This window comes from Scomber japonicus, chromosome 1 (genome assembly GCF_027409825.1).
Source record: "Scomber japonicus isolate fScoJap1 chromosome 1, fScoJap1.pri, whole genome shotgun sequence".
Classification (NCBI taxonomy): domain Eukaryota; kingdom Metazoa; phylum Chordata; class Actinopteri; order Scombriformes; family Scombridae; genus Scomber; species Scomber japonicus.
Genome location: NC_070578.1, coordinates 25,420,571 through 25,445,933, shown reverse-complemented (window position 1 = coordinate 25,445,933; position 25,363 = coordinate 25,420,571). Strand labels below are relative to the sequence as shown.

The 25,363-nt window shown below is 42.3% G+C and overlaps 2 protein-coding genes across 2 annotated transcripts; both read right to left on the bottom strand.

The window, feature by feature from the left end:
• Nucleotides 1-127: 127 nt before the first annotated feature.
• pabpn1l (PABPN1 like, cytoplasmic) lies at nt 128-3,349 on the bottom strand. Its single transcript, XM_053317580.1, has 6 exons — nt 3,227-3,349; nt 2,255-2,381; nt 1,729-1,796; nt 1,525-1,631; nt 1,313-1,400; nt 128-458 (listed from the first exon to the last, which is right to left on the bottom strand). Exons 1-6 carry the CDS (start codon nt 3,296-3,298, stop codon nt 129-131), a joined length of 792 nt encoding a protein of 263 aa, XP_053173555.1. The 5' UTR covers nt 3,299-3,349; the 3' UTR covers nt 128.
• Nucleotides 3,350-10,737: 7,388 nt separating this feature from the next.
• On the bottom strand, nt 10,738-25,048 carry cbfa2t3 (CBFA2/RUNX1 partner transcriptional co-repressor 3). Its single transcript, XM_053317557.1, has 11 exons — nt 24,895-25,048; nt 22,219-22,460; nt 21,983-22,072; nt 21,116-21,297; nt 18,150-18,433; nt 17,382-17,467; nt 15,863-16,133; nt 15,325-15,393; nt 14,545-14,598; nt 12,678-12,868; nt 10,738-11,758 (listed from the first exon to the last, which is right to left on the bottom strand). Exons 1-11 carry the CDS (start codon nt 25,022-25,024, stop codon nt 11,378-11,380), a joined length of 1,980 nt encoding a protein of 659 aa, XP_053173532.1. The 5' UTR covers nt 25,025-25,048; the 3' UTR covers nt 10,738-11,377.
• Nucleotides 25,049-25,363: the final 315 nt, after the last annotated feature.

The following is a 25,363-nucleotide window of genomic DNA, read 5'->3' as shown; positions in this document are numbered from 1 at the left end:
ACTTGAAGGACTGATGCAGGGATGCAACTTGTAAAGTAAAAATCTCTCAACTCAGTAGTGCCTGGAAACATTTACTCTTTAAAATGATCAGTCTATTCATCCACTTGGTATGCAAGCAGCAGGTAGTGCTAGCGCTGCTGGGGGTAGTGCTGTCCACTCGACCCTGCCCCCAACTCCTCTGATGGTGGGGTGATGAGAAGAAGACATGGGTAACGTTTAGGCATCTGTTCATGGTAATCCATGTGTCCCCACTGTCTCTTCCCCACTGATGGGCCTCCATAGTAAGGGTGGGGTGTTTGGTGTTGTGGTCTGGTTGACTGGTACCTGAACCTGCCCCGAGAGCTGTTATGGTATCGGGGTGGACGGAAGCCCCGTCCTCTGCCTCTAGTGTGGCCACCTCGGTGCCCTCCCCTGTCTGTGGTGCTGATCCCTGGCATGTTAGTCCTCTTAGGCATTACCTGAAATGAAGGAAGCTGTTAATTGTATTATTCAGGATGATTGATAGTGTTTACAGTTAAAATAAAACAACTGTGTCTTGACAGATTTCTGACAATTGTACATCAAGTTTATTCAAATCCAAGATCAGTTTAAAAGAAGACAAATAACTAGATCGCTGTTATAACTGGTTTGCTTTAAAAAGGGAACCTTACTAAAGTCAAAATTGTGTCAACTGCAGCTCACATGACATCTACATTTTTACTTCCACCAAACCATGAGTAAGGTTGGATGTCCAGATAACCAGATGGACCAGATGTCAGGTCTTAAATTCAAATGAGGAAATGATTAATCATAAATTTGTAGACGTGACAAACAGCAGACTGTATAAGGGTATCTCTTGAATTTCACTCATCAAAATCCCAGATCCTTCTGGCAAAAATCACTTTACAATTTCTGGCCTAGTACCTTACTGTAACCATTTCTATCTATATACTTTAAGTTTTAAGATGTATGCAGCCACAGCCAGGAGAAAGTGTTACTGTTGACTCGCCCCTACGAATAAGGTCCTGCTACTTGTAGATCATATGAGCTGCATACATAAACAGTCAGCCTTCTTAGCCTAATCTCAGCAGAGTACACAGTTCTTGCAACATACTTCACATGTGCTGCAGCCTAAGACCGACAGTTTGAGGCCAAGAGTCTTTGCTTTAGTCCATGTATTAAGTCGTTGCATATACTTTGCTTTATAAAACTTCCTTCAGTGAGCTGAGTCCTCTGTGTGTGTGTAACCAGTGATTTCACTGACATGGGACTGTGTAGATAACTAGTTTTGGGTGTTTTACTACCAGCCTGGCATGTTGTGAATGCTCCTCACCTTTAGGACTCTGCCTCTGAACAAGGTCTCGTGTAAACCAATAGCACTCTGCACAGAGTCACGATCTGAGAACTCAATGTAGGCAAAGCTGTGAAAGGGCAGGAGAAAAGAACATCATCCATAAAAAGCAGATAAACGTGGATGCTGGGTACTTACTAAACAACTTATAGTTTTCTTGTGATCAAAGAATTGTATGCTCAAGTTGAACTCACCCTTTGGGATGGCCGGAGAACCGGTCGCACAAGATGGTCACTCGATTGACAGGACCACAGCCGTTAAAATGGATCTCCAACTCGTCTGCAGTAGCTCCATAGTCTACCTGGGATTTGTTCAACAGTGTGTCAGATCAGAGATGTAAAAAAAACAAAAACAAAAAAACCTGCTTAGTATGAAGAGCGTAAATATATCATTCTTACATTTCCTACATAGACAGATCTGTTGTCTGCGTCTATCCTCTCCTCAGGAGTCATATTGTAGAAAGGCCCTGTGAAGGAAACAAGAAAATGAAGACACAGTGGGTCACTCCAGGTGAACTGAACACAATGATTACTTGCACCTCTTGCATCATCTTTGACAATACATATTTCACAATCTGGCCCCAGCTCTGTGCTGAGTAGGAACCAAGAAGAAGAGAAGGAGAATGTGAAAGGGATGAAGAGAGCCACAGAGGCAGAAAATAGCCACAGGCAGCAAGAAGGACCCTTCTGGTTCTCTGGGGCTCACTACTTCGTCTCATTGGGCAGTGATGAGGCACATGTGAACGCTGTTGTGACCACAGTGAAATGTCCCAGGTGTTAGCCAGATGGTGCGTGGTTACCTCACCTGCCTGTAGGCTGTGATGCTGCACACCTGGCTAAAAATATGCTGTTGAAACTTCCAAAAAGGCATAAATCAGTGTTTAGCTGTACAGCAAGTCACAGAAGAAACCACAGGCTGTCTCACCAGGCCGTGGGCTGCTGGTCAGGAGCTGCATCTCTGCAGCATCACATCGGTCCTCCTCCTCCTTCAGCCTTTCGGTCTCTTCTTCCATCTCCAGCTCCTGAACTCTGGCCTTGATGGCCACCAACTCCTGTAACACACAAACATGGAAACCAGCACCTGAAGACACTGGGCTTGATGACACAGTGACAAATTAAGGATAAACAACTGAATAAAAAAGAGTGGATGAAGATATTTTCATACAGGGCATGAGGGGGGTCACTGACTCATCTGATGAGTATGACAATGATGCAAATAGCATGCTGTAGCCTACAGTCACCAGATCAACCCAATTAAAAACACCTTCACTCAGTATGCAATATTTTAGGCTGATGACAAAGCTCTCCACCTTCAACAAAATACTACATGAAGGACTGTCTTTTTAAAATTATGGTGTCAAACCCACCAGCAGAGTTCAAGAGATGTGTAGCACTGTTCTGGTGGCCCAACACATGTTAACCACAGCAGGTATATTAAAACACCATGTTGAGTAATTGACTCTTGTCTTTTCTTTATCCTGGATTATGAAATATTTTATTAAACTATGGGTTTGTTACCTAAATTAATGGGAGTAGATTTAAAAAAAAAAAAAAAAGACTGTCAGAGTATCTTTCTGGATAGTATGTGAAACAGGGTTTTATCAGTTGTTTGATCATTCACAGTGATGCTATATGCTTAGTATTTCATCTGGGAATGCAGACATTGCATTTAACGGTCACTCAGCATGTTATATGTGGCTCTGTTTTGTCGGTCTTTGCACATAACGTCCTGTTCATCAATGACATGATGCTACCACACAACGTAGCTTATTGCGCTTGTTTGTCCAACAACGTGCCAGCCCTCATCTGCTCGCTCTGCTGACGTGCGTGCACACAAACAAACAAACGCGACAGCATCCCTTTGTTTCACTCTTACGCTAAATACAATGATACTCACTGGGTCCTCGGCGAAATGCTCCCCGATGGACTCGCCCTCCAGGTAGCCGTACTCCAGATGATTTTCCGCCATGCTCACTGCTCAAACATGGCATCTGCAAAGCCAACTGCAGCTTGCCAAAAACCGCCGGCAGAAATATCTCACACACAGGAAGGAAACGGTTTGAAGGTCCACGGACGCAACACCTGATCGTACGGGAGGAAAGCTAATAGGTATCACCTGTGAATGAGACTCATGACGTGGTGGTGCATTGATTGACACCGGAATGCAGGTGAGAGAGGAGCTGGAGAAGGGGGGGGCGGGGGGGTCGTCCTCCCAGTGGCGCATCCAGAAAGGGCCCTTCCCGTTGCCCTGGTAACCTTCCCCACCCCACCTCACAACCATGACGGACAACTGGTAAATTATTATTTTGTTATCATTTGATATAGTAATACGTTATGAATGTGCGCATACGTTCAATTATTTTTAAATTCCCAGACTAACAAAATTTGAATGTAAATACTTATTTAAAGCAGAAGTGATTTTTTTTAAAACATAATTTGGGTTGGTTGGTTAGACAAAACTGACAAAACATGTCTTTCTTCTTTTTTTTTAAAGCTGAGGTGCAGGACTTTTCTCTGACCCCTTCTGGCAGTGGGAGTAATTATAAATCCACTGTTAACATGCTTTATTAAACCTTTATTTAACCAGGCGAATCAATTAAGAACAGCCAATGATGGCCTGACAGGAAGCACCAGCTTCTTGAGGGGGAGGGGGATGGGGGGGCTGTGAAAGGAAGGGTTGGTTAGAGGGGGGGCAAACAGTAGGCCTACCCATGCTTAGGCTACTATATAGACTCCACTGTACTCCCTCACTACCCCTGTGACTGTAAGTGGATACATTGATTTGAGCGTCACAAAAACCCCACCAAATGACGTGTCTCCATCAGAATTTGATCCATTCAGTCTGATAACATTTGGAAAGTCTAGAAAACCTGCACGATTAAATTCTATTATCCTCATTCGAGTTAGCAAGGCGCTAACAAGAAGCTAGTCGGCTCGGCTGGCGGAAGTATTCATACATTCATCTGGCCAACATGAGAGAGTCAAATCAAAAAAACTTTGTGAAATACAGAGATGTATCTGGTTGTGATAGGCTTAATCAACGTTGTGTGAACTCTAGGGTTGGGTACCAAGGTCAGTGCCAAACATCTGTACATTCAGACTAATGGTTCCTGAGCGAACAAAATTAAGTAAGAATTTTGGGACTTTTTGGGTTGATAATTCAGGCATTACAGATTTAAATTAAAGTATCAAACTGAAGTTCTGATACCGAACAGCGGGTACCGGTGCTGGTTTCGGTTCAAATATGAAAGGTACCCAAACCTAGTGAACTGGAGTGTAATGGACGTGTATTTATATGTAAAAGCTCTGCACTGCAGGTTTAATCACAGGGTTTAGTAATACCAGTTTAAAAAAACAAACCCCATTTCATACCATTTCATATAATTTAATCTCTCTACCTTCCAAGAATGCTACAACTAGATGTACGATTAGGCATAGTTCAGGATACAGTAGCCTACCACAATAGGTTCCTGAAGAAGTGGGTAATTGTTTTCATTTTCAAGACAACAATTTTACACATAATGCACATAATGTGTTTTAATGCGGACCACTTCATGACATGGAAAGACAGTTGTATAAGGTCTTCAGTGGCTCTGAAGTGATGCTAGCTAAACTATCTCCATTACAATGGAGCAAACTCCATCCTCTGAGGAAGACAGTAAGATGCAGTTAAAAGCTCAGGAGAAGGCTAGCAGGCCTAAGTGGACCAACACTGTTTTTTGTAAAACTGTAGAAATGACAGCCTGGAATGACACCTGCTTATTATAGAGGGAGGGTCTAACAAAAAAGATGCATTACATTGCATTATAGGCTATAGCGTTATAGTGTTGTATCTTACTTGTTATATTATCCATTGTGTCAAATCTGAAAAGTAACTAAACCTATCAAACACATGTAGTGGAGTAGAAAGTATATATTTCCCCAATATAGTGAAATGGAATCATAAAGTAGCATCAAATGAAATAGTCATGCAAAGTACAAGTATCTCACAACTGCACTTAGTGTACGATAAGTAAATGTACTTAGTTACTTTTCATCACTGACTATGGGAAGCATGGGATTCAGTGTTCCAAATTTAAAGGTCAGAATATCTCTGCCACTGCTGCTCTCTCATGAGTTCCCCAACTTTATGGAAATGCAATATTAAATAGCTGGAGTACCCTTTTAAACAGTAGAGCACACAATTACTCTAAAATGACATTACAGTACTTATAATTTAATACTGTAAATTTTTATGCGAATAGAAAAAAACCCACCAGGTGTAGAACAAAATAATCCAATTTAAAAATACAAGGGGACGAGAAGCCCTCATTTAAATGTGTAATTTAAAACATTTAATATAACAAACAAGTTGGGTTCAGGAGGTGTGAAATTTAAAGGAGGGGACCAGAATGTATAATGGATATAATATTCAATTGTGAAAATGTGGTTGAGTGTACCTGAAGATAAGTTTAAATGAGCTTTTATCACTGTGTAAATATTTATTTCCCAGACAAGGAGTAAGCTTGTTTGTGATTTGTTTTGTTTGTCTGTATGTGACATGTATGTGACATGTGAAGACTTTTTATATAATAAACTTAGCATTAGTGATGACTCAATAATAACTGATTTTTGTTTTGTTTTCTGGGAATATAATATCTGAATAAGCCTGCATTTAAAGAAGAAAAGCATCAAGAGTGATGAATACTTCATTTCATGTTTTAATTACACAGTTACATTGTTCAACACAGACAATAACCTGAATTAGAATGTTTTACAGCTTCACACATCCAACAGAGCGAACAGTTAAAGAGCGGTATTAGCAACAGGGAGGAAAGCATGCAAGAAATAAATACAAATCAGAATTTAATTCTTCTGGCACAGTTCACTTCATCTAAAAACGGCAACAGGACCTTTTGAAGAGGAAAATAAAAACAAAAGGAGAAAAATCTTCAAAGCGCCATCCTTTCCTACAGAAACATGTTTTTTTTCTGTAACAATGTATTGCACAATACAGTATAGAATGCTTCCCTACACATTAAAAAAACATAAACCTTTTTTTTCAATTTATGTAAAGGTAAAAACAGGACCATCCTGAGCCATGGCTTTTTTTCGGGAAAACAAGTGCTGTATCCACTGTTTGCCACTTTAGCTTTCTACTTCATCAGTGCCTGTTTCACAGGGAGGACATGTCACCATCGCTTCAGATGAGCCTTGAAACTTCATTGGTAGAGTTACTGGTTGGGGTAGGGAGAGACAAAATGCCAACCTGCTAATATTTGTCTTTTCTAAACATGCGTTTTGCCCATATCATGTACATAGTTAAACAAATAGAAAAGTGACTGCTATGACTGTAAGTGTTGGGAGACCCTTGGATGGTGTTCACAACAGCAGAGCCCTTATGCATTTGCCATCTACAATATCTTCACAGAGTGCAGGGAAAAGTATATGACACCTCGGTACAAATCTCGTTTTGTTTCATGACTTAATGTATCTTACACACCCAACAGAACAGGTTTGACCTGATGAATGAAATCAGGAGGGAGAATCTCAGTGAAGGACAGTTTCGACCCCGAAAGTTCTCTAATGCCGGGAGATAACTCAAAAACATGAACCAAAGAGGATCAAAGCAAAAATAGTTGTAGCTTTTGGTTGCATTTTGGTCATTAATAAGTGGTCTATTGGGTTTGGCTTTGTTTGTTTAACTGAGGGCTTACTTGCAGATGAGGATGCACACGCAAAGCACTCAGGGTTGAAAGGAACTGTCATTACAACATTGTTTTGATGTGGATATTCTACACAAACACAATGTTTTACTGCAGAAAGCTACATACTGTGAATTGCTCTGGCACTATAGTCTGTCTGGGATGTTTCATTAAAGCTCTGAAGGTTTCAAGTAGTTAGTACAGAGACATGAAGAAAAGGGATCTTTTTTTCTTTTCCTTTTTTTTCTTCCTTTTTTTTTTTTTTTTACAAAAACACGCACTCCCATTCACACAAAAACACATGCCCACCATGCATTCATTTTATCTCTGCAAGGCTTTGTAACTGTGAGAACACCCAATCAGTATAGGCTTTCTGAAGGAGATGCCGCTATTGTTTTTACAGAAGCACTATTCAATATGTGCACAACAAGCGCTTTGATTGCTTGAATGTGAGTTCTACACATTTGAAACATGAGCGCACCCTTCACTCTTGTGCTCTGAGCGTGTGTATTTCAGACGCTTTGGTTAACTGGTATAGTGGAGCTTCTAACCTTATTATTTCTGGTCTGTCAATACACACTATGTCAAAGCCTACTATGGCGATGCAGGAGTACTTTGGTCTGTGCTTTTATTGGTTTTGGACAACAAATGGCATGTCATGGTTGATGCTGTGTTCAGTTTGGTAATATGCACGCTTGACAGTGTGTGTACCCTATGTTATAATATAAAGATTTTTACTAAAAATCCAGCAGTATCTGTTTTGTTAGCTGGAAATGATCGAAAAGGTGAGGTCTGATGGTAATAAATATTCCTCCACATCATCAGTAATGGCAGTTCCTTTCAATTTCCTTATTATTTTCAGAGCGATATGATCAGTGTTGAGTGTTGCATTTCCATGTCTGCTCTCAGCCCAGCTTTTCAAAGTCCAGGTCAACCTCTCCTGGTGGTTAGCTGTATGGTCAAAGGAGGTAGCAAGTGTGTGAAGGGGGGGGAGGTTGTGAGGAGTGGTCTGTGGAGGAGGAATTAGACAAGGGGGGGAAGAAGCAAATGACACTAAAAGGCTGAGGTCTACACCAAATTAAGGTAATTATAACACACATACAGAAATGCTACACACAGATGCAGGGGTACCTTGCAGCTTATCTTGTTTGAATTATATATCTCAGATAGTCAAAAAAAAAAGAGGAATTTTTCATTGTAACAATCTGTGGTTGATTTAAAACAAGCAACAAAAGAAAAGTTTTAATGTTTTTCTATGCCACCGACTGAAAATATAAAGATATCTTTTTTTTCCCAAGTTTGGTCCAAGTGTTTATGAGGCTAACTGTGTAAGGTTAATCACTGTGAAATTGCTTGAGCATGACTGCCACAGGCACTCTGTTGGAGTGAGTTCAACCTCTGGTGATCGTATGCTGTCACATATTGAAAAAGGCCAAAAATGAAAATAAACCCTAAAGGGGTGATGCTACCCTCATGGCTGTCTAAGATTTTCAGCTTATACTCAAATTACATGTTTATAAAAAAACAATAATCCATAAAAACAAAGCAACATTTAAAATATTGGGGTATCAAAATAAGCTTCAAGGTTAGCTTTAGTGTAGCTTAACATTGGCATATCATTTAACCCTACAGTAATCTGCTGTCCTGCACCTGGGGGAAACAAACACACTTAATCACACACACAGGATGATGAGGACCGAGAGAGAGGGTCACTACAGTGGCACATGAGGCCGAAGGATGGTGATGTTTAACATTGAGTCAATAGACATGAAAAATCAAGTTTTGACATGTCCCAAATTTGGCATGAAGTAACTACATTTGAAACTGAGCCACTGTTGAGTCCCCTCCTGCAGGATGTAAACTGACCTGGGATGGATGAAGTACAGGACAATAACAGGATTGTACTGCAAAAGCAAAACATTGCAGAATTATTTTTCTAAGATGGTCAATTAAGGCCCAATTCATTCATTTAAAAATGGTCTGGAAGTCCTGTACAGTCCATCCACCCATAATCTGTTTTCATCTATTTTCAGCTACGTTCCATTGTGGTCCTCTATGGAGCCACTTTACCTCTGCTACCAACAATCTCCTCCACTCAGGGTCACATGACACTTTGAGTTCAATGAAAATTGAAAGTGTTTAAATTGTCTAAGGGTAAAAAAGGCATTGGTAAATTTTAGAAACAAATGTACTGTGAGAAAATGATATTCTGGACATTAAACTTTAAAGGTTTCTGTTATTTGGCAAACACATTTTTGGACCTCTTTAAATACTATGTACATTCACATTAAGTTACTGATGTTACTTTAAATATATTTATATGTATCTATATTATATGACACCCTATGGGCAGTTGCTGAGGTTCCATCAGTAGCTGAATTCTCTTCATATTGCACCTCTGTCCTCTCACTGTCTTACAATGCGAGCAATACAAAATATTCTACAAGAGGGGTTTCATCTCATTAATATAGATACAACAAATCAAACAATAAGTACTATGGGGGGCTTCCTCTCATAAACAAGTGTCCTTGCTGTGACTTCACTGCTCAGCCCAGAAAATAAAAGAGGAAAATGAAAGGTAACAAAACCAAAACAAAAGTTCATCTTTCTGGATATACACAAGGGCAGCACATGTGGACATCAGCGACAAGAGACATTATTGAAAAAATGAAAAGAGGAACAATATCTACAAGCAGGTTTGATCCCTCACCACATGACTGCTCTGAGGCTTTGTCCAAAGCAGGCTGGGGTTCGGGGCAGACTTGAGTCAAGTAGTCGGGGAAGAGCGTAGAAGGGAGGTGTGGGGTGAGGGGAGGTAGAAAGAGAGAGGAGAACCAAGTCTACACCGCCCTTCACTAGGCTCTTTCAACTGTTTATCATGCTTTGGAAAAGGAGGGACTGAATGTAAAGGTAACAGCTATTCCTTTAAATATCTCCTCGCCATTGGAGCTTTTAAAAAAAACAATCTTCCCATACATGTCCATGGTATGCAATTCCCTCTTGGAACAATGTTTTCAAGTTTGTTTTGAGGTTTTTGGCAGCTCCATTTCCATTTATGTATCTTTTGAGGCTGTGTAGCTTTTCCTTTCCTCGTTTTCTCTCTCCGCCCTCTCTGTCTCTGTTACCATTCACAAAAATCACACTGTGGCAGGGTTTCCATCCATTTCATCAAGTCTTTCTTGGAGGCAAGTTCACAGCATTGTCCATATTCACTAGTCTGGGCCATCACTGAGGAAACGCTGTAGTTTTGTCCGGGCTGCAGCTGCAGATCAAAGCAGGTCACAGTTTATTTAGTTTTAACTGTCTGAGTCTCTCTGGGTCCCGTTCTGCAGCTTCTATGCAACCTGGTTCTCTCAGGGCTGGCTTATCTGCTGAGGAGGTGATGTTGCTTTGCGTTTGGTTATAAGATGAGTGCTTCTCCTTATCGCTTACTTACTCACTTTGGCAGTGTAATACAAAGGTTTGGATCATGTTATTTTTCATCTTTGAATTCATTTGGGTTCACAATGGTGCAGAGAGGTGAGTCCGGTGTAGATTTTCTTGGCTCGCTAGCAAGGTAGTTAGCAGTTTAAAATTCATTTATTTTCATATCAATATTATCGTTATCATCAGCATCATCATCATTATTTATTTAGAATATTTGGACTTTTCTTTATTTTCCCTTAAAGCCAGAAAGAAATATTTAATAAATACTAAGCTGTGTTTCTGAAGAATAAATCGCATCACAGGTTTTCCCCCTTCCCTCATCCATTAAAAAAAAAGATAATTTGTCCTTTTCCTGTCTCCATTAGGACACTGTAGAAAAAGTGCCACATCAGTGAACTGTTTGGACTAGTAGTGCACATATCAGGGCTGGGTACTGTTCTTTCATTGGTGCTAAATTAAAGGGAAATCCTATCCAAGTGCTAATCGGTCTAGTCATCCCCCCATCGATGATGTTTACCACAGCCCTTATCTTCGTCCTTATGCGGACATAATTTACCATGCTTACATGACTGAGGGCACATCTTCAAGTCAAAGCTCATGTTCTCAGCAAACACATCTGATATGTTTCTGTTACTGAACACAGAGATGTGACACACTGCAGTTTTCATGTATTACATTACACTGAATCCTGGCTGGAATCTTTGCAGTTGTGAAAGAGAGAAAGACAGAAAAAGTATTTTTGGGGAAAGTTGAGCAAACCAGTCTATCATCAGGTAGTGAGAAGATTTTTCAGAAGAGCTTAAGATAAGAGGGAAACAAGGACTGACATAATGGGAAGAGGAAAGGAAATGTGTGCGATGAAGATTCCTCAGTTTGGTTTTGTGTGGAGTGTGGGCACTGTCGCATTAGTATGCATGAAAAGGGTCAAGGGTTAGACGTCAGCGAGAGGTGGCGTCTAGTAGGGCGGGGGTAGCTGGAGTTGTGGAGCGAGAGGCACTGCTGGAACTGCTCTCTTTGGGGCTGGCAGAAACACTTCCACTGCCACTACCAGCCCCTCCCGCAATACTGCTCTGGCCCGCTAGGGACAGTGGTCCTGGAGGGGTGCTCTCCGAGTGGGTGGGGGGTGCACTGGAGGATGCTGTGGAGGAAGAGGGGGTGCCTAGAGGGACACTGCTCCCCCCTGGTAGCCCCTGCAGGCCTTGACCACAGACGTGGTGGTGCTTCTCCCAGTCTTTGTGTTGGCAGAAGGAGCCGCAGTAGCGGGCTGTGTTGCAGCCGCTGCAGGTCTCGCTGGCCTTTCTCCCGCAGTTCCAGCAGCTCTGGTGAGACAGTGGGGAGAGAGTGGGTCGATAAAAATAAATCTCTTTTTTGTTCCAGGATATCACAGAGTTTTCTCTTTTTGACTGACCTTAATATATAGGTTCACGATTTTTAAAATATGTGTTAAAACAACAGTCAGGTTCACGGATGAATATTGAAATAGGCTCTGTGTTCTGTAATCACTCCTATTCATACTAGTAAATGAAAACAATCCTTCTTAATGTGCTTTCAGTGTCCTATGGAGGACAAAATCCACAGGCCTAGTTTTTTGCAAAAATGTATTTAACATTTAATCTGAACCTCTAAGGAAAATTATTCTAATAAAGTGGATATCTTCTACCCTTTGTGTGTCCATGATTAACGAGCAAAACATGTTTCAATGTTCAAACTGGCACCTATTGTTTCGGAGAGATTTGAAAAGTTGTGAACCTATCCTTTAATTGTGTGTTGAATAATATAATGAGTCCCTTCTGTAATCTGATTTATGTCTCTTGTCCTAAATTTAGTTTGTTCTCATTACATAGGGATTTGGTTTTTAGGCTTTTAGGTCCTGATCCAAGGCCACTGGTTTGTGTTACCAGCAGGTGGTGGTCTACTGCTCTGTAATGGCCTCTGCATGGCACACTGCTCCAATCATCTGTGTCTGTCTGCCTTTATTACACAGACAACTGGGCTGCTTCTGCAATACTGATGACAACATGGTGTTGCACCAAACCAGAGAGAAGCCAGCTGTATGCAGCAGTAAAACTACTGTCAGAGATCCACTAGGATAACACAACACAGGAAATCTTAGAGGGTAAAAATGACAAAGGGAGTTGTGGTTGATGGCTGGATCAAAAAGGCAAAGAACCTGAAGAGTGCCGAATTAAAGAACATTTGAGAGGGGCAAGGTGTAGGTGGGGGGTCTGTGATACTCACTTCACTGGAATCCTCCTGCTGGTTGATGACTGTTAGTGCATCCTCAGAGGCTTGCCTCTTGGCCTCGGCCAGCGCCCTCTCCATTTTAGAGCGTTCTGCTGAAATCATCTCATGAGCCTTCCTCTCAGCATCCGACACCGCCTTCTGCAGCTCTGACATTGCCTGTCGCTTCACCTCATTCACTGCTTCCTCTGAGAGAGAGAGAGAGAGAGAGAGAGAGAGAGAGAGAGAGAGAGAGAGAGAGAGAGAGAGGGAGGGAGAGTAAGGTGTTAGAGCTTCTGCCTACTCTGTCATCCTTTATTGAGGCTCTTTAAGCTGCCTTCTTGTTGTAGCTCAGTGAACAGATGTACACCATCCAAGATTTAAAACTTTCTGCCAGAAAAAAAGGAAACAGACAGACTTCAATAATTAATTTAACAACAGCAGATGTCTCCCAAGTTTTGTCACCAACTTGGCTGTTCATCTAACATCCAGGGATTCCCTGTTTGCATGACTGTCCTCTTGTCATCAGGATAATTTTAATAGAAATTGTTAGACAGAGTGTACAGTGCAACATGGATAATCTCCCCAGTAGTGGGGATGCATATCTTCACTGCAGGGCTTCCTGCAATGTACATTTTATCGTACAGCCTTTTGTCCTTCCAGCAGAAGTACTGTATGAGTGAGGAGGCTGTGTTTTTACAACAGGCAGGTGTGTAGTCTCCTTTCCAGATGGCAGTCTAAAATAGAAACTTCCCGCAGTCCCCTCTCAGTGAGAGGCAGGAGTGATTACATTTTGCCATCTTTCATTGTTAGCCTCATGGTGAACAGCAAATGTATATTACATGATTTCTCATAGGGCATTATACTCCTTAGAAATAGGTTACCAAATATACACTATTTATTAATCAAATGCTAATGTGGTATATTGTGATCACAAAATATGAATTCTTCTAAAATGTAATTTTCTTCTGCCATTACTTTTCTTCCTCCTTCTCCACTTCCTCCAGATGTGCCAAGAACACACACATACTGTATATATAAAACACAAAAGACACACAAACATGTGGTTTTCCAGGTGTGTTAGGCCAACCAAGTAAGAGGTGAGACTGACACTGTTCTCTCCACTGCTCCCTGTTTCCTTTAGTCAGTGTTTGTTTGAGAGGGAACTCATAAATAACTGTCACTTTTCCTCGCCGCTCCACTCCAGTTGTTTCAAACTACTGTGTAAAAAGATAGGCAAGGGGGGAACCTTATCCACGCTTTGCTGTGTATATGTGCACATGGCTTTGTGTGCATGTCTGAACTTGATTCCTATGCTTCCAGTTTGGTAAAAAAAAAGTTAGTATTCCCCCAATCAACACAACATACAGTCACAGTCAGATGCACGTCTCAGTGCTTCCTTTTTTCTTTTTCTTACACCCCCCCTTATTCTCTTTCTTCTCTCCCCTTCCTAATACTATCTGCATTATCCCGGGCTTCTCAATTATCTAGCCTAATGCATGCACCACTAAGATTAGTTTGCAAATTTAATTAATTCTTATCAAGGAGACTGCATAGCAGATGCTGGGGCAATTAGCACTTAATGGAAAACACGGGGGCAGCAATATTAACGTTTTAATTCCACAGGGATTTGGCAAGTCCCTGAGACGTGTTATTTCTGTCTGCTTTTTCACACTTCAGATCTTATTTTTCAAAAGCACCGCAGTCTCTCAACCTGAACCAGACCAGAGAATACATGTCTGGTTTTAATTAAAAGCAAGAGGTGCACCAGCTACATCAGGAGGCCTACCTGGCTGCTGAGATAGAGTTGACACATACACACACAAACACACACTCACACACACACAGTAGAGGTGAGATGCTGGTAGTGAGATATGTTACTCACCCTGCTTGTTTTGGAGGTGCTTTAGTGCCGGGGAGAGCGGGATGCTTGTAGTACCTGTATGAAAAACAACTGCAATTAAAAGAGCTTTTTCTGCTGGTGAAAATGCAGTACAATATTTTGCCGACAGCAGCAGCATCTTTCCTCCACAGGGTATTGGAGTATGACTGCAACATAATAGTACTGGGACTGGGTTGGAACATGAGCTGAGCCAGGTGACTCCTGGGACTGGCACTATCTAGCATGCAGTACAAAAGAAGGAAGGCCCAGGAAATGCAACACTCCCACTTGCTCCCCTTTGGTTACAAATTGAGCCAACAATATTTAAAATGTATCTTTGTCTGGATTTCTAAATGTCTGTATTGGATTTACTTTAGTGATACGTTTCTGTACTCTGCATGAGGCTAGAAATTACAATGAAAAAAGAGGTATTCAAACTTAAGAGTATGTGTTTCTCAAGACAATGGAGACCAGTTACGCTGCGACTCTAACCTGCGCTGCGCTGCTGTGGCCTGCCTTGAGCCAGGTGACTGCATTTTCACTGCAGTTTTAACTGCAGTGGCCTTTCATAGTGGTGACAGATGGAGGGCATTTAGCCCTAATGATACAGAAGGCCTCCAATCCTCTGGCCTTCTGGACCTACCACTGTAAGGCCTCCATTCTGTTCTGTCTGATGTGTGTGTGTGCGAGTGTGTGTGTTTGTGTGCAAACAATGTTTTTAGTCTGTATGAGGTCAATCATGAAGACAATGGAGAGGAGGGGTTGTGGATGCTTGGTTCTTACCAGCTTTCCTCCAGATTTCTTCTGGCAGATATCCTGAGGGAGGCCTGTGTAAAAAGTCTCGGTGGATCTCTGAAACACAAATGTAAGCACACACTCAATAACACACACACAAACACACATACACACACATAGTGACAGACTCTTGATCGCCAAAAACACACATCGAAGTATCCACTATAGTTTCCAACTCTATTTTTGGGACCAGTACAAATTATGTATGTGACAACATCAGTAAATAGGCTGTCATCAACTTTTTACATCCATCTCTGGGAAGGAATGTGATTACGGATGTGTGAATACCAATCTTGATTATGAATGAGCATGCTGGTAGCATAAGGGTGCAATCAGTCAGTTAAAGATCAAGAATGCTGCAACCAGATCTGTATTACCTCGCAGTATGATCTAAAATTTGTAAATTTGAAGAGAAATATATTCGTCTAACTGACTTTTTGTTTCTTTTTTTCCAGCATTTTCAAATGAGCTCTACCTTGCTGTGAATGTTTTGCTTTGCCAAGCATAGCCGTGTGTGTTTGTCTACCTGTCTGTCTGCCTGTCTGCCTTTCAGCAGCCGAGGAAGTTCCTATGGGCAGTGCCTCGCTGCTGCTAGCTGTGTTGGAGGAGGAGTTGTGATGAGGAGGAGGAGGAGGAAGGCAGTGCTGTCCGTTGCTCCCACCTTTTTTCATCTCCTCTACGTCGCTGTAGCGTCGAATCCAGTGATTCATCTCCTCTCGGTCTGCCTCCTGGCAGCGCCGCAGTACCGTCAGAGAGCGGCGTGTCTTCTCCACCATGTCCATGATACAGTTCAGGAGCTGAAATGGGAGAGGATCAAGGATAAATTAAAACCATCTGCTCAGTTCATTTCACTGTAATAGACTTAGAAAGTAAAGACTTGCCTAAAATTGTTTGGAAAAGAAAATTGTGACTTTTTAAAATCGATGCAATATTTTAATCTGTCCCAAAAAAACACACCACCTAACGGGTGTGTGTATGTGTTTGTGTTTGTGTGTGTGTGTGTGTGTGTGTGTGTGTGTGTGTGTGTGTGTGTGTGTGTGTGTGTGTGTGTGTGTGTGAGTGTGAGAGAGTGTGTGTGTATATGTGTGTGTGTGTGTGCCTGCATGCATCTGATGCTTCTGTCTGCCTATCGGTTCATGGATTGTGCGCTTGTCAGTGAATTTCAATGTCTAAAAGCATTACAACAACGATAATGTAACAGCTGGGCTGCCGATGAAAAAGTTGAGCCAATTCCTTCCACCCTTCTGCTCCGTTCCCTGCCAGCTCAACAGATTTCCTCTCCTTTCTCTATTTCCCCTGCTGTTGTAAACAGTGTCACTTTTTTCCACAGTGCCCTGTGTTCCATTGCTGCCCGGTCTGCTAAATGGGTTTAGCATGGTTGACGTTCAATCTATATCATTATTCCCATACATCTTTCTTCTCCCTCTTTCCGTCTCTGCCTCCTTTTCTCTGTCTCTCCACCCCACTCCCTCCCCTCTGAATTAGCTATATTTATTTCAGTGAAGTGTTTCTAATTTGGCAAGGGTCCAGGCCTGGCCGGTTCTCTCCATGACTGCAGCTCTTGTCTCAGCTGCTCTCCCCAGCTGGAGCTGCTCTCTGCTGGGTCCTGAGCTCCATCTGGGGCCCCATTTCTATGTGTGTGTGTGTGTGTGTGTGTGTGTGTGTGTGTGTGTGTGGTGTGTGGTGTGTCTATGTGTCTATGTGTCTATGTGTCGGTGTATGTCTGTGTGTCTAGTGTATGTGATTTTGCCTTCATGGAGTTGGGTGCCAGGAAGCCAGATAGGTGTCTGTCTGTTGTTAATTCACCACACTGACACAGACCTCCTAAGGTCAGCCTTCCATTAACCGCTAACTCAGCTGGGACTGAGGCTCTTCTATCTGTCAACAGTTTCTGTCCCTGTCATCTGCTTGCCATCTTTAGCACAAAAGCTAACTTTAGTCACCTACTGACCTATAAGCTCTTTTTTTCCCACTGCTGTATTATGTTTATGAATGAAAGAAAGAGGTGGCATTAAATATAGCTACCATGCTGATATGATACATACATTATCAAGGTGCTTCCATTCCTCTGCCCACTCTCGATCTGTTAGACGGTGGTCAATGACCTCCTCTTGGCGAGCTCCATGCACTGCTGTAACACAAAGACACAGGACAGGTCTCTGTCAGATATGACACATTAACAGCACACTGTGTTACTGACTCCAAACAGCAATGCTGGATGCTGGATGCTGAACGATATTTGGATAAAAACTGGGTGTTTGACAAAGATAGATTTTTTGCATCTCAGAGAATCTCTGTGAATAAAACCTAATCCTGAGGAAATTTCTAACCCGTATCCCCAACTATAAGATGACTGAAAACTTGATTAATTATTGTATGTGACTATGTAAAGTATATCTACTCTAGTGAGTTTACTTATGGTTTAAGTAAGTTTAAAGGTGTACAGTATACACGTTTTTTCTGACTATGGCACTAAAGTTTTATTTTTAAAAGAGTAGCTGGTGGCAGGGACTCATTCGCCCATACTCTATAAAAGCCTCATGTCAAATTAGTGAGACAATTCGACTAATAATTCAGCTCTTTCCTTTTGGGAAAGCAGAAGCAAGGCATATATGGTTGCCACAGTTGTAGCACATGGGCATGTATGGCTGTGGGCTTTATATAGATACACTGCCAAAAGGATTATCACACTGAACTGACAACTGGCCTTTGTTCTCTCCATACACCCCACTTACATATACACCAGTCCACTGACCACATAACTCTGGCCTGAAGATCTATAGATTAATGTGAAAGCTGAGCAGCTGTTCTACCTGTCTGCCGGTGCCTGTCTCTGGCATCACGGTGTTCATTATGTCTGTAAGCGTCTCTGTATTGGTGTGCCAGGGCCATGTCCTCTAAGCGGTAGTGCTGGGGACCCATTTGGGGGTTGGGTGGGTGGGACAGGCCATTGGGAGGGTGTGTAGGGAGGCCATTGGGAGGCGGGTGAGCAGGAAGAACCGTGCTCGGGCTGAAGCGTTGGCTGGGGCTGATGGTACAGGGCCTTTTGGCCAGGTGCTCCGGGTGCAATCCATCTCTCTCTGAGCTGTCTTTGGTCCTGTAAAACAGGACAGGGAAGCGGGTTAAAACATGATTTAATGTTAAAACACTAAGCAGCTTATACATCGCATTACATATAGACAAAGACGAGTAGAAGTGAATTGTGGTTGGACAAAAACAAGCCTTGAATGTTCTGAAAATACTGACAATTTTTTATAAATCTTTCACCAAAATGACCCAGATCATTAGGAATTATTTCTCAGCGATTCATTCAAAAATGTTTTTTGATCAGAAAATATCCACAAGAAGTCTGAAGCAGGTGATAATGTGACAAAGACTGTTTTCATGTACTGCTCACAAAGTTAGCAGTACATGAAAATACCAAATCATGGAAAGAAAGCTGAACTGGTTGAGTACAGATTAAGGCCTGTAGCGTTTTTCCAGCTGTGGGAACAAAGTGTGGGATGTGTGGTATATTATCTGAAACAAAACAGATCTTTGTTATACAATTCAATGTTTATTTGCCAGTATGCAATACTCTCCCCTACAACATCTACCATACTGCTCAATTCAAACGTAAAATTTGATAAACCTATTTTTGACAACATGTAGATATGTGAAGGAAGACAATCATCTTTTGCCACGGTAAATATGCAATGTCCAGTGTATTACTCCACAGTTCTGACAAACATGCCCCATCAAAGACCAGAATGCCTCAATCAAAGGGTAAAAAAACAATGTTTCTATATTGCCAGTATACAGTATCTGTGTGTTTGGCTTTCTGTAAAACTATACAGAAAAGTAACACTGGTTCTGTCCTTTGAATCATGCTTATTAAAGAGGATATATCATTCACATTTCCATTACTTTTTATATTCTGGGGCTCTACTGGTATATCTTCGCATGATTTACAGTTCAAAATTTTAGCTCATGTTTCTTGATGAGCCCAATCTGCACTGGTTGGTCAGCTTTTGCAAGCTACCCTTCTGCAGTACAAATTTAAGCCTGAATATGCCAGCGGACAACCCGTGGAACAACCTTAGCAACAAGTGCTATAGAAAGGATGGCTGTTTGTGGGCATGTACGATCTGACAGACACTGCTGTGATTTTAAAACTCAAACTGTTGTGTGCTTTATGAAAAAAAAAAATGCCACAGACTACATGCGATACCCTGAAGTCTATCTGTCAAATGTGAAATCACAGTTCACTCTAAACAAACTGTCATTATAATTTATTTATAAAGACTACAGCATGTAGTATTGCGGACTATCCTTGCTTAGGTTATGGCAACTCCCACATGATGTGTATGCAAACACACACACACGCACACACGCACACACACACACACACACACACACATGTGTTTGCATGAATCCCTGCTAAGAGCTGCTTGTTGTTCAGTTACAGTAAGACAGTGCCCCTCCAAAGCCTTCGCACAGCTGTACGCCATATGTATCAAACAAAGCCAAGTCCAACTGTACACCCTGTGTCTCAAGCTCTTAATCTGAATATCCCTCGGCCTACTCTTAGATTGCAAGTATTTCTCTCTCTCTCCCTCCCACCCTGCTCTCGGGCTTAAGGGGCAATATGGGCTGAACACTGTGTGTTTGGCAGATGTTTAGTGACACTCATTTTTGTCTGTGTACTTTGTGTGTATGTGTGTGTGAGAGAGAGAGGCTGTGTTTTCAAGCCATCTGGACAGTTTAAATGGGAGTGTTGATATTAATCTGTTTAGCTGGATGGCAATAGCCAGGCATTGGGATGGAAATCACTCTTTATCGTCCCGGGGATCAAAGGCGAATAAATGCGCCACATGTAGAGGATGTGCGCTAATGTGTGTGTGCGCTGATACTTGATTATCCATGTGTATATTTTGTGCATACTCTCTGGCTTTGGTATCTGACAAATCAGAGGAACAGCTGGCACGACGTAGGCCCTGCCCCAGCCTGAAGCCCCCCCCCCCCAATTCCACCAAGCCCCGCCAGCTGCGTATAAGCCAGAGGTCGGGAGGCGGAGGTGTGCGGATTACAGTGAGGTTGCACGTTCAGCTCCCACCCCAGTCCCATCCCATCCCATCCAAACCACCACCCACCTCCCCACACCCCACTCAGGATGTGCTCCGTATTATGGTCAGCACATCACCATCTGGACACATCCCTGACATATGGACAGCTGCTGGGAGCCTGCAGGCCAGGCAGTCAGAGAGAGCAAGAGCTCAAGTAAGAGAGGTGAAGAAGTGATCAGAAATGAAGGCAAGTGCCAGGAATAGAAGAAGGGACAATATGAAAAAAAAGAAAAAAGAAAATGCCAGTTGAATCTTTCTTGTGACATCCTCTTAGCTGGTTAAATAAAGCATTGAGAGAAAATGGTAACAGTAGTGAACCATATCACTCCATTGATATTTCTGTCTGGCTTTCAACTGTGCTGAGGACATCTACTGGTCATTCATTCTGTCCTCTCTTTTCTGCTTCTATCTCTCTTGCTTCTCTTCCACTCTTTCTTTTACTACTCTGCATTTATCTCATGCCTTCCTCCCAGACAGCTGGCAGAGCCAGCCTGGCATCAGGGCTGTCCAGACTTCCGCCTCCCGCACAGAGGATTTATAGCCTCCCCTTGTCGCTTGGCATTCTGAAATACCCTGAAATAATTCATTTATAGCACTGTCTGTGTGAGAGTGTGCCAATGTATGTGTACCTCTGAAGTGTGCGTGCGTTCGCTAGTATTTAATAGAGATGCTACCTGTCAGGGGTTCTTCTCTTGCCGTGCTCATTCATCTCCATCATGATCTCGGAGGAATCGAGGGGCGAGCTGGCGTTGGCATCCAGGAGAAGCTGCTCGTGTTGGGCCAGATACTGAGCTGGAGTCTGCTTGGCCAACCTGGCACAGTGGAGCAACTCTCTCTGCAGCAGGGGCAGGTTTGCCTGCAATGGTAAAGAGAGGGAAAACAGAAATCTCAGGATCAGAAATGAAGTAAGTTGTTGTAGAAAGGAAATAGATTTATCGATGTAGAAAGAAGCGTTAAGTGGACAAGAGGTGCGCTACAAACTCATGCTGGAACAGTAGATCGACGGGGTGAGAGTGAAATAATGTCAGCTTAGGAGGAGGAGAAAAAAGAAAGTGATAGATGAAGAGACAGAATGAGATAAGACAGGTCCCTTGACACATTCCTCTGCCATGTGTCTCTCTCTCTCTCTTCAGGGTGTGCTGATGTGTATATTGTATGCGTTTGTGTGTATGTGTGTGTATATAACAGTGCTGTCAAATAGCTCTCTCAGACCTGTCTGCTTGATAAAACACAGCCACTGTTGCAATGTCCCAGATGTGGGGGATCACCGCACGCCAGGAGGTCTGACACTCATTCACACACACACACACACACACACACACACACACACACACACACACACACACACATACACACACCACTTTCCCTGGACAACCACAAACATCCCACTACCCAGTCTATATTCAGTGGGGTATGACTACGCATACAGGTTTCCACTTAAGACAAGACTTCCCTCCCTAACTCTCTATGAACCCTTGAAACTAGGGCCAAGATACAAGCATACACACACCTTTGGACAAAATCTCTACACAGATATTTACCTTCAGGAAGGGAATGACGAAAGGCCTCAGTGGGAAGTTGGTGGCTTCGTGAAGTTTGGAGTGAAATTCTTCAATGGTGAGAGTGGAGTTCTAACCGAAACAAGACAACAAAAAAGAGTAAAACAAACAGATGATGCAAGGGTTGCAAAGAAATCAACCTTTGCAACACCTTATGATTGTTGTACAAGACAAATTTACAATATGTAATATATTCTGCAGAAAATATCTTAACTTACCACCAGCCCCAACACAAGGCTACGCACTCTCTCTCCTATCTCAGGTGATATGTCGTTGCCAAACTGCTGCAGTGTGGTCAGGAAGCGCTTCAGCTTGCAGAGTTGCCGGGCACCACAGGCTGGCGGGAGCTGCTGGTTTGAAAGTGAGGCTGTTGAGGACATGGCCGGCCCGTTACTGAAGCCGTTAGGAGTGGATGGAGCACCGTTCAGTGATGTAGGAGAGTGGCTGCTCCCATTCAGCACTGCAGATAAACAGACAGAAGGAAGAGAAAACGTGAAATGGGTCAGTAGTTTCTGAAGGGCCTGTGGGTGGGGGGCATCTGACGAATCTGGGGTCATGATGAGGCCAGAAACACTATCCTACTCATAGAGTAGTGTTTGGTTAAGACTAAACACAAGTAAAACACACAACAGACTCAAATTTGACATTATACTCACAGTACATGCTGCACACAGTGACTTCATTGGTGCAATCTCATGCCAGTTTCACTGAAGGCTATGAGCGTATGTTTGTGTGTGTGTGTGTGTGTGTGTGTGTGTGTGTGTGTGTGTGTGTGTGTGTGTGTTTGCAGTAACTTCAGCTGTCTCACAAGTGTTACCATTTGACCCCCTTCCCCCTCCATCTCCCCCATGTATCAGCCTATTCCACTCCGTTCCTCACCCTCTCCCCCCTCACTCACTCACTAGGACACAACTATAAGAGGAACTTGTTAAAGAGGTGCCAAAAATAGTCCTGTGGCCTGTGTTACTTTTATTCCAATAGCAGGTGTGTTGCTAAATCTGGCCCTGCACATGTCCACCAGCTGAAAGTAGATTTGCAGCTTTAGGGTTCTGAATAGTCACAGCATTCATACACATATATAATCACTCACATATTCTTTCTTAATGCGGGCACAAACAAACTCACGAATACACAGGAGCTCTCTCTCACACACACACACACACACACACACACACACACACACACACACACAAATACATGTTTGACCTTTCCCCTAATTATATGTTTTGTATCACAAAATGCGTACACTGTTAGTGTAAGAATGTATCTGTCAAAAAAGGAAAATGCTAAGCTCTTTTTTCCCTTTGTCCTGACCAGACATTTTTTAAGTAGATTGAAATCCATTATTTGTGTTTAAATAATTGATGATGACAACATTTAACTTGTTTTTTCCCCTCCTATTTAACATATACACAGTTTTCTTTATGTAAAATATTTGTCCCTGTAATTAAATGATTGCATTTAATTATGGCAACATATGCAAGCACTGAGCATGGCATCTGAAATTTAATTTTATTACCGCTGTAGCAATATAATCTTTGCAGAATGCATTTATACAGTGAGCCATTGTGGACTGTAAGGCTTTACCCTATCCTCATACTTGAAAACAAGACTATATACAATTTAGTTGTTCAAGAGTCTAGCTCCTGTGGTTTCTCTCAGGCATGATTGTTGCTCTAATCTGTGGGTTGAAGGCCTACACACATATGGACTAACCCATGTGATCCCAACAGGCAGCACTTGTGTTCTGGTTTTAGAGAGGGAGAAGAGAGAGAGGTGCAAGAAGAGAGCTACATTGCTGACCACCCGCCACAACAGGTGAAACAACATGGCTTGTCATTGCTATATAGGGAAGAAAGTAGTCTACACACCGCACTGCCACCCTGGCTGATGCCCCCTTCACCACCACCACCCTACCAGCTGGTAAACAACACAGACACACATGCATGTACAATGCTACAGCCGCACTCATCTTATCTCACCAGCAAGGACATTCTTCACACCAAAAGACAGACAGACGGACAGACGGACAGACACACACACACACACACACACACACACACACAGATAGATGTCTGCGGAGACACACACTTGACACACAAGTGACTTCAACAGGGAAGAGCCAAATATTTGGAATTTCTCTCCCTTCAATCAAGCATATAATGTGTTCATGACTGTTGACCTATGAGATACAGTGTAGTCCACTGTAGATGGCTTCTGAGGCATAGCAGAAGTGTAATCATCTGTGCAATTTATCACATATTGAAGGCTAATTTAAATCTTATTTGAACATATAGCAGGACACTGACATATAGACATTGAAAAACTGTTGTAATAAGAGTTATAATGTATACTTTCATTTTTTGAGAGGCCATAGGAAACAAAGACAGAAAGTGAAGGTCAATGACATGCAACAAAAGTACCAAGCTAGAATCAAACCAGAGACATTGTGATCACAGTATATTTTATCCACAAGGCCACTTTTTTTAACCTCTTTTAAACCTGAACATCAAGGCAGCATTTCACCTGCAAAATGCAAACACTAAAAGCAGAGAAGCATTAGTTGCAATGCTATAGACCAATAATTGGTGTAATTGGGGGCTATCTTCTCTGATGCTTACTGTGGACTGTTATAGCAATGGGTGGCATGCCTAACAGCTCACTGTTTTTCTCACACCTGCCTGATTTATTGCCTGCTGACATGGCACTTCAGCACAAAAGGATCATCTTCAAATGAAAATAAATAAATTAATTTCACAGTATTGGAGCTAAGCAACTGTAGGTTATGCAAAGCTAAATAGTTCATGATAAATATTTTAGACTAAGAGTACATTTGCATGCAAATTTGGCTTCAAGTGTTATTAATCTTAGAAAATAGTCAAAATAGTCCTTACTTGATTTACTGGTGGTTGGGGTAAATGAAGCGTTGCGATTGGTTACTTGGCTGACAGCCGGGGGTGGAGGAGGCATGGTGGGTGGGGTGGACCTGGGCTGGGTTTTCACATCCGCAGGTGAATCTGGCATTGTTCCAACCTTCTGCACTCTACCTGGGATAGAGAAGAAGAAAGAGAAAACAGTTGTCAAGATCAAGCTCAAGTATTAAACAAAACAAAAAAGCTGGTTAAGGAAGAGAGCGCAGACATTTTCACCTGGGAAGCATTGATTGTTTCCTTAGACCAAAAGCCCCATAAAAAGAACCTAAACAAATCAATGAGGGGAGTTGAAATGGATCCAAACGTATATTGTGTCTCTCTTGTTGGAGATTCATGGGCCTGGGAGACATACAGTAACACCTGCTCATTCGCTCAGCTGCTGCTGACTGAGAGCCCCCCTACTCTTCTCTCTCTCTCTCCTTCACACATA

Coding starts and splice junctions, on each gene's coding strand:
- cbfa2t3 (XM_053317557.1), bottom strand. CDS start 25,024: ATGCCAGATTCACCTGCGGATGTGAAAACCCAGCCCAGGTCCACCCCA. Junction 21,298..21,982: donor TCGTCATTCCCTTCCTGAAG/GTAAATATCTGT, acceptor TTACCATTGCAG/GCAAACCTGCCCCTGCTGCA. Junction 18,434..21,115: donor AAGAGAAGAACCCCTGACAG/GTAGCATCTCTA, acceptor CCTGTTTTACAG/GACCAAAGACAGCTCAGAGA.
- pabpn1l (XM_053317580.1), bottom strand. CDS start 3,298: ATGGCGGAAAATCATCTGGAGTACGGCTACCTGGAGGGCGAGTCCATC. Junction 1,401..1,524: donor TTCTCCGGCCATCCCAAAGG/GTGAGTTCAACT, acceptor GCCCTTTCACAG/CTTTGCCTACATTGAGTTCT. Junction 459..1,312: donor TCAGAGGCAGAGTCCTAAAG/GTGAGGAGCATT, acceptor CCTTCATTTCAG/GTAATGCCTAAGAGGACTAA.